Here is a 14920-nt window from a genome sequence, read left to right as displayed (position 1 = left end):
TTCATTGATTATTGATCGGTTTGATCAATCATTTCATTAGCATATTATGAATTGACTGACTGACTGACTGACTGACTAAATGACTGACTGATTAACAGATTATAATATGAATCAATTGATTGATTGATTGATCGATGACTGACTGATCGATGACTGATCAATTGATAATTATACTGATTGATTGATTGATTGATTGATTCATTCATTCATTCATTCATCATTGATTCACTGATTCATTCATTCACTGATTGACTGATTCATTGATAATAAAAATCATAAGTCATAATAATCATAAGAGTAACAAAAAACAAACATTACACTTATACAACACTGATGAATCTTGTGCCAAGACAAACCAAAGCACTTCCACTTGATCCCTTTTCACTTGCATGCATAGCTGTTTAAGTACAAGAATAAAGACAGATAGTAAAATAATATGTTCATATGGGGCTAAATCTTGAGTCAAGTCAAATTGCTTTCACTCACTTTACTTTCACATGCAAGCAGAACTCTGAACTAAAGGGATGAAAGAAAAAAAAAAACATCTTAAAAATATGTCACAGAGAATATGAGTGCACTGGTTCAAATCACACTGGCAATCACCAGTATTTTCTCCCCCTCCACTAGACCTTGAGTGGTGGTCTGGATGCTAGTCATTCAGATGAGACAATAAACCAAGGTCCCATGTGCAGCATGCATTTAGCGCACATAAAAGAACCCACGGCAACAAAAGGGTTGCCCCTGTCAAAATTCTGAAGACTGAACCACTTCAATAGGATAACAAATAAAATTGCCGGCAGAAAAAAAACACACAAAAAATGGGTGGTACTGTCAGTGTAGCGACACGCTCTCCCTGGGGAGAACAGCCCGAATTTCACACAATCTGTTGTGACAAACAAACAAAAAAGAGTACTACACAGTAATTCAGAATGCTGGAAACTGCATGTTTGGTGCATATCTGTTATGCATGTGTGGGTTTATGTGTGAATGTGTGTCTTCATGTTTTACATTTATTTGCTTATTTATCATCATTGTTGTCTTTTTTCTTCTTTTTTTTATTATTATTATTATTACTACTACTGCTACTACCTTTTCTTTCTTTTTTTTTAATATTATAATTATTATTTATTTATTTACTTATTTATGTATGCTTATCTATTATTTATTCACCTTTTTTTTTCTTTTTTTCTCAAGGCCTGACTAAGCGCGTTGGGTTACGCTGCTGGTCAGGCATCTGCTTGGCAGATGTGGTGTAGCGTATATGGATTTGTCCGAACGCAGTGACGCCTCCTTGAGCTACTGAAACTGAAACTGAAACTCAGAATGCTGGAGAAACTATGGTTGGAAAGAGGGGTGTAGGGAGGGGCTGTTTGGAAAGAGGCAGGTTTCAAGGCCAGACGTGAAGAAGCTCAGTTGAGGATGGGGAAAGCAAATATGTTTGATGAGCAATAGTAGCAGATCTGTAATACATTAAAATTACTGCAAAAAGAAAAAAAGAGTTGTCCTTCTCTTTCTCTTTCTCTTTTGGTTGACATGCATGCACTCACACACACACACACATACATTCACAGTTAGATATATGGATCTTTTTTTTTGGGGGGGGTGAGGGGGGTATGGGGGGGTTGTCATAGAAAGACATTATAAAATCTACACATTCCAAACTAGCATCATGCAACAAACTCCCAGTTTCTTCACAAAACTCAGTGTCCGTTCATTCTTTTGTTGAACTATAAGTGACTACCGGTATATATTAGACAAGAAACTCAGTGTCATTATTCCAACATCTCATCTGTATTAACATTATTCATGTAAATTCTGATCTGAGATATTAGAATTTAAAACACAAACCACATGTGGGCACACACACACACACACACACACATGCACACACACACATATGCACACACACACACACACACACACACAAACACACAAACTCACGGGCAGCATTCTGAGGAGTGACGGACGTATCCTTCTTCTGTTGCTGTGGTTTCTGTGGCACAGCGGTGATCACTGTGGCCTGTTTCATGGCCGACGTCACCGTCTTGTTTCGTATCGGTGCCGACAAGTCAGTCAACTCGTCTTTCGGAGTGTCCCATGTGAAATTTGGGACGCTCTGTCAATGAGTAAGGATCACGTTTTAGGTTTTATCATTCTTTTTTATTTTTTCCTGAGATACTTGACATTTTGACACTGTCCCTTAAAGTCCAGCCAACTATACATGGCCATAATTATCAGGACTACCCGACTAAATAAAAAAACAAACCATGTCAATCACAAAGGTGGCAGAATGGTTAAGATGTTCAGCTGTCAATACAGAGTCCATAAGAATGTAGGTTCGAATCTCGCTCTCGCCCTTTCTCCCAAGTTTGACTGTAAAATCAAACTGAGCGTCTAGTCATTCAGATGAGACGATAGACCGAGGTCCCGCGTGAAGCATGCACTTGGCGCACAGGAAAAGAACCCATGGCAACGAGAGTATTGTCCTCTGGCAAAATTCTCTAGAAGAAATCCACTCTGATAGGTACGAAAACATATAAACATGCACTCAAGGCCTGATTAAGCACGCTGGGTTATGCTGCTGGTCAGGCATCTGCCTAGCAGATGTGGTGTGGCACATATGGATTTGTCTGAACGCAATGATACCTCCTTGAGAAACTGAAACTGAAACTGAAAGCACAAAATCCTGTCATATCAGAAAATAGAAAATTCCTGAGACTCTGCTGATGGGGGTTTAGTAACTGCAGTGTTAATCTCTTGGTTTTTCAGTTGTATTGTTCTTGAGAATGGATGAGAATATATTTCGAAACAAAATGTCCCTTTTTGTTGTTGGTGGTGGTGGCACTGGTAGCGTTGGTGGAGGTGTTAGGTTTAGGTTCCTTCCTGGCTTGCATGTTCCAGTCTTTTTCTACTTTTTAATCCTATCTTATCAGTTAGGTATTTTGTTTTTATACAAATTATTCATTTATTTCATGTTAACTTTACGATCAGTGGAGTGATGGCCTAGAGGTAACGCGTCCGCCTAGGAAGCGAGAGAATCTGAGTGCGCTGGCTCAAATCACGGTTCAGCCGCCGATATTTTCTCCCCCTCCACTAGACCTTGAGTGGTGGTCTGGACGCTAGTCATTCGGATGAGATGATAAACTGAGGTCCCGTATGCAGCATGCACTTAGCGCATGTAAAAGAACCCACGGCAACAAAAGGGTTGTTCCTGGCAAAATTCTGTAGAAAATCCACATCGATAAGAAAAACAAATAAAACTGCATGCAGGAAAAAATACAAAAAAATGGGTGGTGCTGTAGTGCAGTGACGCGCTCTCCCTGGGGAGAGCAGCCCGAATTTCATACAGAGAAATCTGTTGTGATAAAAAGAAATACAAATACAAATACTGTTGTCTAAGCTTATTTTGAACAATCACGGACACCCATAAGAGATGTCTGTTTGCTTCCTTCTTTTCTTCCTCTTTTCTTTCTGTTTGCTTGCTTGTCGTTGCTTTTCAACCTTATGCTGCAGACAATGCTAATACAGCAATCATTATTATAACTTGATGGTAAGCTTAATATCATTGTAGGAATCATTTGTACAATGTGATGCAGTAATCAATATTAATGCAACAATTATTATACAATCCAATACACGTCACTATCAAAGCAACAAATACTACACAATCTTGCAAATGTTAATCACACAATCATTACATGATCTGATGCAATACCAATGCTAAAGTCACAACGATGATACAGTTTGACGCTGCTGAAGCAATCATCACATAATCTGATGCAGAGACTGATATGAATGCAGCAATGATCATTACACAATCTGTTGCCAGTGTCAATGTTAACTCTTTCCATACGAATGGCGAAAGAGACGACGTTAACAGCGTTTCACCCCAATTACCACCATCAAAATATTTCAAGCGGAAGGCTCTTATACTGAAGACGTGAATGTTGACGAAGAACACCACAATTCTGACGACGGAAGCTAAAGGTTGGGTCATTCAGACACCCACTGGACATCCGAGGGGCCTGTGTAGAGGAGAAGAGAGGACTGGCCGTACTAAGTGAGTTAATAGAGCAATCATAATTCAGTCATACACAGAAACAAACGTCATCGGTGCAGTCATTCACACTGTGGTGCAGAGATCAATGCCGATGCAGTAACCATTAACCCCTTGACTGCTGCTGACGAGTACACTCATCACTGAAGGGGTGTCACCTCACAGAGGTTAAGACTGAACTGTAAGGTCAGGATGTCAGTCACTGTTCTGTATTGGGACTTCTTCCTCTCGGGATTCTGTTACTTTTTTATTTCAGCAAAACAAAAGTCACCATTGACAAAATACTGGCACACAAAAAAGTAACTTTAAATTCATGCCCCACTGAGCTCATTTCCTCAAGGTTCTGAGCAGTCAAGTGATCAACATGAAATATCTGATGTGGAGGTTAATGCCACATATTTCCATACAACACTCCTCACAGAACAATCATACAAACAAAAATGTCACAACTGAACGAGCAGCATTCCCATTAGCCCAGGTTGGTTAATCCCAAAGTTATAACCACAGGAACACTCTGAAGGCAGACCCTTATACAGCTGAATGAGCAGCATTCATTTAAGTCCAGGTTGGTTAGTGCCAAAGTTATAACCACAGGAACACTCTGAAAGTGGACCCTTATATAGCTGAATTAGCAACTTTCTCATAAGTCCAGGTTGGTTAGTGCCAAAGTTATAACCACATGAACACTCTGAAGGCAGACCCTTATTCAGGTGAATGAGTAGCAGTAGTATTCCCATAAGTCCAGGTTGGTTAGTGCCAAAGTTATAACCACAGGAATGCTCTGATGGCAGACCCTTATACAGCTGAATGAGTAGCAGTAGTATTCCCATTAGTCCAGGTTGGTTAGTGCCAAAGTTATAACCACAGGAATGCTCTGAAGGCAGACCCTTATACAGTTGAATTAGCAACTTTCCCATTAGTCCAGGTTGGTTAGTGCCAAAGTTATAACCACATGAACACTCTGAAGGCAGACCCTTATTCAGGTGAATGAGTAGCAGTAGTATTCCCATAAGTCCAGGTTGGTTAGTGCCAAAGTTATAACCACAGGAATGCTCTGATGGCAGACCCTTATACAGTTGAATTAGCAACTTTCCCATTAGTCCAGGTTGGTTAGTGCCAAAGTTATAACCACATGAACACTCTGAAGGCAGACCCTTATACAGTTGAATTAGCAACTTTCCCATTAGTCCAGGTTGGTTAGTGCCAAAGTTATAACCACAGGAATGCTCTGATGGCAGACCCTTATACAGCTGAATGAGTAGCAGTAGTATTCCCATTAGTCCAGGTTGGTTAGTGCCAAAGTTATAACCACAGGAACGCTCTGAAGGCAGACCCTAATATAGCTGAATGAGTAGCAGTAGTATTCCCATTAGTCCAGGTTGGTTGGTGCCAAAGTTATAACCACAGGAATGCTCTGATGGCAGACCCTTATACAGTTGAATTAGCAACTTTCCCATTAGTCCAGGTTGGTTAGTGCCAAAGTTATAACCACAGGAATACTCTGATGGCAGACTCTTATACAGCTGAATGAGTAGCAGTAGTATTCCCATTAGTCCAGGTTGGTTAGTGCCAAAGTTATAACCACAGGAATGCTCTGAAGGCAGACCCTTATACAGCTGAATGAGTAGCAGTAGTATTCCCATAAGTCCAGGTTGGTTAGTGCCAAAGTTACAACCACAGGAATGCTCTCACAGCAGACCCTCATACCTCTGGCTCAGTACCATCAGGCAGAAGACAATAGATGGTGCCAATGTACATGGAGGCATCTTTGATGCTCTGCTGCTGTTTGAGGTTCTGTAGGGTTGACTCGCGCTTCATGGACATCAGGCTTTTGATGTCAGCATCTTTTGCCAGCACGGAACTCTCTCGCAGCAGCTACCAGCATAAATAGCAACACTGACAGCAGCTGACGCTTTGCTAATTAATTTTGTGCTTTTAATGTTCATGTGGGATGCTTCTTGAGCTGAATTTTGGGGATGAGTGGAGAACAGAATGTGTGTGTGTGTGTGTGTGTGTGTGTGTGTGTGTGTGTGCGTGTGTGTGTTTTTGTGTGCGCGTGTGTGTGTGCATGTGCATGTGCACGTGCGTGCGCATGTGTGTGTGTGTGTGTGTGTGTGTGTGAGTGTGATTCTATGTATCTGTGTGTAAGCATGTGTTGTCCGCACATAATTAGTTACTGTATGACCTGCAGTACCAAATGTCACACGAAATAACTGAAATTCTTTTTTTTTAAAAATAAAAAATAAAAAAAGCCAACCACATGGAAAATCAAGCACGCATAGCAGAACTACCAATCAACTGCAAAATAAAAACAACACTGCTACTGCAAAAGGTGACGACAAAGCTCTTTCATGGTATATCTACAATACATATGATTATTCATCAAGACAGAGACAGGCAATAGCAAGGTGAGGAGGAGGAGGGGGAGGGGGAATGGAGAGGAGAGAAGGCAGACATGCATCACTCATTGCACTTTCACCGTCTCTTCATCCTAAACAAAAATAACAACAAAATACTTAAAAATAATGCTTCAACACCCAGAAAAATCACATGTCAACACATGCTCAAATTCTACATAAAAAACTAAACAAAAACACTCAATACAAGAACCATCAATAAGGTGTGCCATGTTAGAAGCTGTGCAAGACTTACCGTGGGTGAATCCTCCTCTGGTTTCACCTTCCAGCCCTCAGGTAAATGCTTGGGGTTCACTTTGGGCACCTGGAGGAGGTCAGGGGTTGACAGGTCAACATTGAAGAAAGAGGGAAAGACAAGCTTTATGGAGGATTATAGCCTTTCAGAAAGCAGCAGCAGCAACAAGAAGAAGAAAAAGAAGAAACAAGAGAGGCAAGGCCTTCAAGACTCACTTGTGATACACTTAAAAAAAATCTAATCATTAAAATGTGTTCTGTATTTGTTATTGTAAAGCTTCAGGTTAAAAAAAAAAAAAAAAAAAAGAAAAAAAAAAAAAATCCTGATGGCAGATTCGAACCCCGCGTGTTTGGATGAGAAGAAACTGTCTTACCCAATACACTATCATGGCTCCTTAACTGACGTTCTAAAATTTAACATTTAAACATGCTTTTTTAAAGGGCGATAAATCGATTGCGGTATTCGCAGTGAGAATGCTGTTTAAATCATATTATTCTGGTGTATCTTGGGCATTCAAAAAATCTTTAAGAGCAATTAAAAATTCTTTTTAAGTCAGCAGTAAAGGAGACATGGCTATCGCCGCAATCACACTGCAACATTTAGCCATTTTTTCTGGATCTAGATAGATGTACAAGTTTACTTACACCTGCCGAGAATGTACAACACGGTCAATTCAATTTCTCTTTTATGTTCATTCTAGTTTTATAGTTTTAAAAGTTGATATGAAAATTGAGTATTTTGTTAAACTAATGACATGTAGAGATAAGTACAAGTACTTCTAAACGTAGTATGAAGTGAAAAGGACTTCATTTTGAGAAAAGTCAAGACTGGGAATTTTTATGTTTCATCAAGAATATTAACTCTCATGGTTTATCATTTTAAAATGTGAATTCCAACTAATTTTGTTGATATTTTTATGGCAGTTTGGGGCATAATTCAGTAAGTGATGAGGCGTTCACAAATCTTTCTCTGAATAAATATTTAACGGTCTCCTTCTCCAACTTTCCATCACATGTTATCATGTATTGTTGATTGAATATAAGACTGAACGGGCAGGTCAACAACTTTAAACAAAATGGCATCCTTCACGCTCGTAAAGAATATGAGCACGCGCTTTGAATATGTATAAATATGTGTACACAACTGATTTTTGCCCATGACCTTCAGGGCTCAGCCAATAGATCTATAAAGTCCACTCGTAGTATTGATTTTTATTATTTTCCGAAAAAGACCACTTGGGCGGATGAACATAGTGAAAGCCCTGTACATTGAGAGTAAAACACACAAGCTTTTTATGTATTGAGTATAATTTCAAAATGTAATGTTTAAGATGAGAAAGATCAGTTTAAAGCAAATTAACCCCCATAGCATTAATTACAGATTAATTTCCCTTTTTTACTATCTGCAGCAAAGACATGCACCAGAAATATAACTTCCATGCTTAGCAAAAGAAGTTCGTGTTTGAACAAAAAATGATATAAATGACTGCTCTTGTTGTTGTGTCAGAATATCAGATCAAAGTGCCAAGTTTAGAGAATAAGAAAAATATAAATATAACAGTAAATTCAGTTTGCATATAATTAGGCTTCTTTTTTTTTCTTTTTTCTTTTTTTTTTGTGCCCATCCCAGAGGTGCAATATTGTTTTAAACAAGATGACTGGAAAGAACTAAATTTTTCCTATTTTTATGCCAAATTTGGTGTCAACTGACAAAGTATTTGCAGAGAAAATGTCAATGTTAAAGTTTACCACGTACACACACACACACACACACACACACACACAAAACCGAACACCGGGTTAAAACATAGACTCACTTTGTTTACACAAGTGAGTCAAAAATACACTAATACTAATGATACTGATAATAACAATAATGCCAATCAACATTATAATAACAATGCTATCAAGATAATGATGATGATTATGCAACTGTTTGCTTCCATTTTCTATCCCCTCTCTCTCTCTCTCTCACACACACACACACACACTCACTCACCTCTCTCTCTCTCTCTCTCTACTTCTTGCTCTACATTTTTCCTTCCTCCCTCACCCTTCTAGAACAAGGCCAGGGGAGGATCAACAATCTTTTTTTTTTCCATTAACTTTCCTTACCGGTTTCAGTCTCCATGCAGGCTCCGGCGACTTGGGCTTGGTGAAGCCAATGGTGGCGCGCACCACAGAGTTGGGGATGTAGCCATCCAGGGCAATGATGGGCTTCTTCTTCAGCAGGAACTGCTCCCATGCTGGCAGCTTCTTGACGTTCTCCGCCTCTCTGGCTTCCATCTCTGAGGCAGAGTGTTGGAAATGTGGTAATAATTTGTGTTTGTATTTGTGGAGGAGGAATTTTGTTTAATGTCCCGTCACACATATCGGTGATTGAAGACATTTTGTTAAAGTATTTATGAATACATCTGAGTATTATCGGTTAGAAGGGGTGGGAGATGTGGATGAATGGAGGGCTGGGGGAAACTGGGCAAATGAGGGTTAAAATGTGGGTGAAATTTGGAAGACAAAACAAAACAAAAACAAAAAAACCCAAAAAAACCCTCTAAATACAGTTACAGGAAATTACTTAAAGGACTTCGTAAGAGAGAAGTCATTAAACTGACAAGCGAAACAACTGATAATGAATGCAAAAAGTCAAAAACATCAATGTTCTCAGCCACTTGTGAAGACACACTTTCGTGTACAAAAGGCTTCATCAAGCTACAGTGAAAAATTATATGCTCAATTGTCAGGTTACTAAAGCATATACACTTGACATTAGAACAATACTTGGTCCGTAATGAATTTGATAATAGTCTGAGAGCTAAGCTCAGAACTGGTCTGCGAATCGGACCAAAGTCTCTGGCTTCCATCTCTGAGGCAGAGTGTTGGAAATGTGGTAATAATTTGTATTTGTATTTGTATTTCTTTTTATCACAACAGATTTCTCTGTGTGAAATTCGGGCTGCTCTCCCCAGGAAGAGCACGTCGCTACACTACAGCACCACCCATTTTTTTGTATTTTTTCCTGCAGGCACTTTTATTTGTTTTTCCTATCGCAGTGGATTTTTCTACAGAATTTTGCCAGGAACAACCCTTTTGTTGCCGTGGGTTCTTTTACGTGCGCTAAGTGCATGCTGCACACGGGACCTCGGTTTATCGTCCCATCCGAATGACTAGCGTCCAGACCACCACTCAAGGTTTAGTGGAGGGGGAGAAAATATCGGCGGCTGAGCCGTGATTCAAACCAGCGCACTCAGATTCTCTCACTTCCTAGGTGGACGCGTTACCTCTAGGCCATCACTCCACAGGATAGCTTGTGTATGTTCTCCACCTCTCTGGCTTCCATCTCTGAGGCAGACAGGAAAAGAGTGTTGGAAATGTGGTTACACGCTTGTTTGTTTCCAGTGACAGGATGCTTGTGTTATATTCTCAGCCTCTCTGAAGAAAACGGGCAGGGTCACTGCACAAATGTGGCGATAATAATCATGCTTGTTTATTAGAGATGACAGGATGTTTCTCCCTTCCTGTCTTTTTCTCTGTCTTTGTCTCCTCTGTTTCTCTGATTCTGTTGTTTCTCTGCCTCCACCTGTCTGCCTGCCTGCTTCTCTCTCTCTCTCTCTCTCTCTCACACACACACACACACACACACACACACACACACACACACACACAAACACACAAACACACACACACACACACCCTCTCTCTCTCTTTCTCATACACACACAAAAAAAACAAAACACACAAACACGGACACACACAGACACACACACAAACACCCACACACACACACACACACACACACACACACACATGCACAGGCCTCTGTATGACAGACACAAATACAGATTCATTTAAAAAAAAAAAACTTCAAACCTTTTTTGAATGCTAAAGCCTTTTCCTCTTCCTCCCGCTTTTCCTTCTCGTCCACAGGAGGAGCCGCTGGTGCGGTAGGCATGGTGCTGACAATCGAAAGACGCTTCCGTTTAGCAGCTAGTTCCAGATCTGTGCACATTCACACCAAAAAAAAAAAGGAAAAGAAAAGTTGAAAGCCAACAGTTTACTTCTTATGGTTATACCATTACCCTGTTAACATACTGCAGTTATTGAGTATGCTCATCAGTGAAGGGCTGTCACCTCGCTGATACAAGAATGAGCTGACTGACAGAAAAGAAAGGGGAGTGCTGCACTGTGGCAACGCACTCTCACCAGGGAAAGCAGCTCCAGTTTCACACAGAGAAATCTGTTGTGTCAAAAAAAATAATTCAATACAACATGACATGACATGACATGACATGACATGACACACCACAGCATGGCACAGCACAGCATGGCATGGCATGGCACAGCACGACTGGACACAAGACAAGACAAGACAAGACAATACAATACAATAAAGTATGCAACTGGGTAGACATTTGGACTTCTTCCTCTTTGGACTGCATTACTTTTTGTTCAGTATAATCACACCACTTTTAAATCCACACACAAAACAGTGACTGCCTTTCAAACTCTCACCAAACTCATGTCCCCGAGGTTCAGCAAGCAAAGGGTTAGTGCTCAGAGGGGCGACACCAAGGACAAAACAATCATTGACACAGGAACTAACCGACGCCATGTGCAAAACTATGTGCTGGAATCATTCACCAGTTACCCCAGATACAGGAACTTAGTTATTCCACACCACATGCAATGGCGTATGCTGAAATTGTTCATCACAGTCACCCTGGATGACGGGCGCAATAGCCGAGTGGTTAAAGAGTTGGACTGTCAATCTGAGGGTCCCGGGTTCGAATCACGGTGACGGCGTCTGGTGGGTAAAGGGTGGAGATTTTTACGATCTCCCAGGTCAACATATGTGCAGACCTGCTAGTGCCTGAACCCCCTTCGTGTGTATATGCAAGCAGAAGATCAAATACGCACGTTAAAGATCCTGTAATCCATGTCAGCTTTCGGTGGGTTATAGAAACAAGAACATACCCAGCATGCACACCCCTGAAAACGGAGTATGGCTGCCTACATGGCAGGGTAAAAACGGTCATACACGTAAAAGCCCACTCGTGTGCATATGAGTGAACGCAGAAGAAGAAGAAGAAGTCACCCTGGATAAAGGAACTATCCCACACCATGTGCAGGATTCTATGCTGAAATTGTCCATCACAGTTTGGCCTCAGAACGTTGAAGAAGAAGAGGAAGTTCATCACAGTTATTGTAGTGAAATGATTGAGCCAGTGACAGTAGCAACCATATTAAACTGATCTTTGTTCTACTTCTCTGTAAACAACTGTGTATTGAAATAAATCAAAACAAAAAACAAATAAATAAACAAAAAATAAAACATTGTCATACACTTAAGACAATTCAATGTCTGTCCCTATGCACTGGAAACATTCAGCTGGAATAAAATCTATCCCGAAAAATAAAAACTATCCAATACTTCTCTTTAAAAATATATATATCACTATATTGACAGCATTCAGATCAACATTTTAAAAAAAAATCATACTGCATGTCATGCAACAAACTATCCAGTGCTGCTCTGACAAAATCTCTGTGTGTGGAAACAATTCAGCTTAACTGAAAAACTCTTGTTATACAATAACAATTACCCACTTTGTTGTGGGAACAAATGTCACATTGACTCCACTCACTGGAGCAGCAAGCCCGCAACAGTGACCATTCAGAAACCCCAATGGAGTAGCAAAATGCATGGGCTGGAGAGGACTACTGTCACACTGACTTGATTAATCCACTGGCATGGCAACCGCCTGACAGCATCCATTCAAAGACCCTGACGGAGCAGCAGAATGAAACTCAGTGTCTCCAACTGTCTGTCTGCATCCCTTTGAAAAGCATGGCACTGTCATTGGGTATGCAGAGGAAAATCAATGGCTACACCCAAGTTTGAACAAACTGACAAAGGCGTATCCCACCCAATTCTGATGTAAACTGACACACTCTCAAAATAGTAAGATTATTAATATTGCAAAGATATCAGCTGACACCAGACTGGTTTTTGTTAAACATATAAGAAAGACAGATTGACAGAGAGAGAGAAAGAGAATGAACAAACGAACGAAGGAAATTTTATTTTACACAGGTAAAGGAGTAAGCACAAAGTACTTGTTTACATCTGGCCCTCTGGGCAAGAATAATAATTAAGGGGAAAAAAAAAGCGAGAGTCAATTCACAACACCAACATCAAAATTTCACAAGCATAAGAGAGAGAGGGGTGGGGGTGGAGAGGGAGATGAAGAAAAAGGAAACAGAAAGAAGAAAGCGAAGTTTTGGACGAAGTAAATACAATTTAATACTTGTAAATAACAACAGCACTTTTATATGGTGCTATCAAACCTCTCAAAGAATTTCACAACATATCAGTCAGACACGAAGCACACAAGCACACACACACACACACACACACACACTATGTGCACACACACAATGTGCACACACACACACACACACACACACACACACATACACACACACATGCACAGACGCACGCATATTACTTCCCATGCAGGTGCTTGCAACACAGGAATTTCAACCACATAACCAACCAATTACCAGGAGGACATGCTTTTTCGTCTTTTTACTTTTCTTTTTTTTCAGTTTTTTTCCCCTTTTTGAAAAATGTTCTGATGATGATATTTTGCCCCAATTTTTCTTCACTTGCATTATTCTGTGAGTGAATTTTATCAAATGTTAACATCAATTTTCAGTATGCTTCAGCAAGCTCGAATATATGGACAGATTATTATATAAATCATAATAAACCAATTGTTTTTTTCTTGTTTTCTTGCATCTACATTCCATACAAATAAAATGAATGAATGAATAAAATAAATGTATTGATACATAAGCAAACAAACAAAATGATAATCAACAAATGAATTGATAAATATATAAACAAATAAGCAAACAAACAAAGAAATAAACAATAAATAAATAAATGATTTAAATAATAGATAAACAAATAAACAAATCTATTATAAAAAAAAAATAATAATAAAAAAAAAATATATATATATATATACATAATAATAATAATAATAATAATAATAATAATAACAACAACAGATAAATGAATAAATAAATAAATGACAGAAAAAGATTCAGAAGAAGACAGAACACACTCAAGACACTGATTCCACACATCAACGAACTGTTGTTGTATAACATTATCACACCTTAGCTCAACCACACAGTTTCAGTTTCAGTTTCACTTTCTCAAGGAGGCGTCACTGCGTTCGGACAAATCCATACACGCTACACCACATCTGTTGAGCAGATGCCTGACCAGCAGCATAACCCAACGCGCTTAGTCAGGCCTTGAGTGCATGCTTACATATTTGTGTACCTATGAAAGTGGATTTCATTTTACGTAATTTCGCCAGAGGACAACACTCTCGTTGCCATGGGTTCTTTTTCAGTGCGCCAAGTGCGTGCTGCACACGGGACCTCGGTTTATCGTCTCATCCGAAAGACTAGACGCTCAGTTTGATTTTCCAGTCAAACTTAGGAGAAAGGGCGAGAGCGGGATTCGAACCCACACCCTCACGGACTCTCTGTATTGGCAGATGAGCGTCTTAACCATTCTGCCACCTTCCAACCACACATACAAGTGACAACAGCATCAGACTCAATGAGGGAGATTAACCCCTTGACCACCGCTGATGAGTGCACCTTGTTTGATTTTAGACAGAACATGCTTACTGGTCAGGACATCGGTCATCACTCTGGACTATTTCCTCTCAGGGTTACATTGCTTTTGTTCAGTGAAATCAAACACACCACTGACAAGCACACTAAAGAGTAGCATCAGCCTTTCAAACAAACTCATGCCACGCTGAACTCGATTTCACGAAGGTTCAGCACTCGGGGGGTTAATTCTGATCCGTTCATTCCGCTGAACAGCACAGTCCTTGCCTTTCTGTTGTTTCATTTCACTCTGGAAAGACGTAACCAGCCAAGCAAAGAACAAAAACAGTGATTTTCAGTAGGAAGGGATCAGTTCCGGAGGCCTGTGTAAGCTTGCTGGCTTTTACCTCCACAGCTGTACAATGGTGGCCTAATGACTGTATTGATTTTATGTAAAACCTTGGACAGATTAATGATGCTCTGTCTGTCTCAACAATGCTCTGTGTGTCTCTTTGTCCCTGTCCCTATCTCTTTTTTCTCTCTCTCTGTCTATTGTATCTGTATGCATGAATGTGTG

The 14920-nt window shown here is 40.0% G+C and overlaps 1 protein-coding gene across 1 annotated transcript in view; it reads right to left on the bottom strand.

Annotated features, from left to right (window-relative positions):
* The window catches only part of LOC143290640 (uncharacterized), a 66166-nt gene that overhangs the window by 28480 nt on the left and 22766 nt on the right, over nt 1-14920 (bottom strand). The window contains exons 8-12 of the mRNA XM_076600215.1: nt 10576-10704; nt 8824-8996; nt 6737-6778; nt 5765-5932; nt 1942-2116 (exon numbers count right to left, since the gene is read on the bottom strand). Of these exons, the coding sequence (XP_076456330.1) occupies nt 1942-2116; nt 5765-5932; nt 6737-6778; nt 8824-8996; nt 10576-10704 (687 nt within the window). The remainder of the gene's footprint in view (nt 1-1941; nt 2117-5764; nt 5933-6736; nt 6779-8823; nt 8997-10575; nt 10705-14920) is intronic.

This window comes from Babylonia areolata, chromosome 1 (assembly GCF_041734735.1).
Source record: "Babylonia areolata isolate BAREFJ2019XMU chromosome 1, ASM4173473v1, whole genome shotgun sequence".
Lineage (NCBI taxonomy): Eukaryota > Metazoa > Mollusca > Gastropoda > Neogastropoda > Buccinidae > Babylonia > Babylonia areolata.
This window is presented reverse-complemented; position numbering and strand designations above follow the sequence as displayed.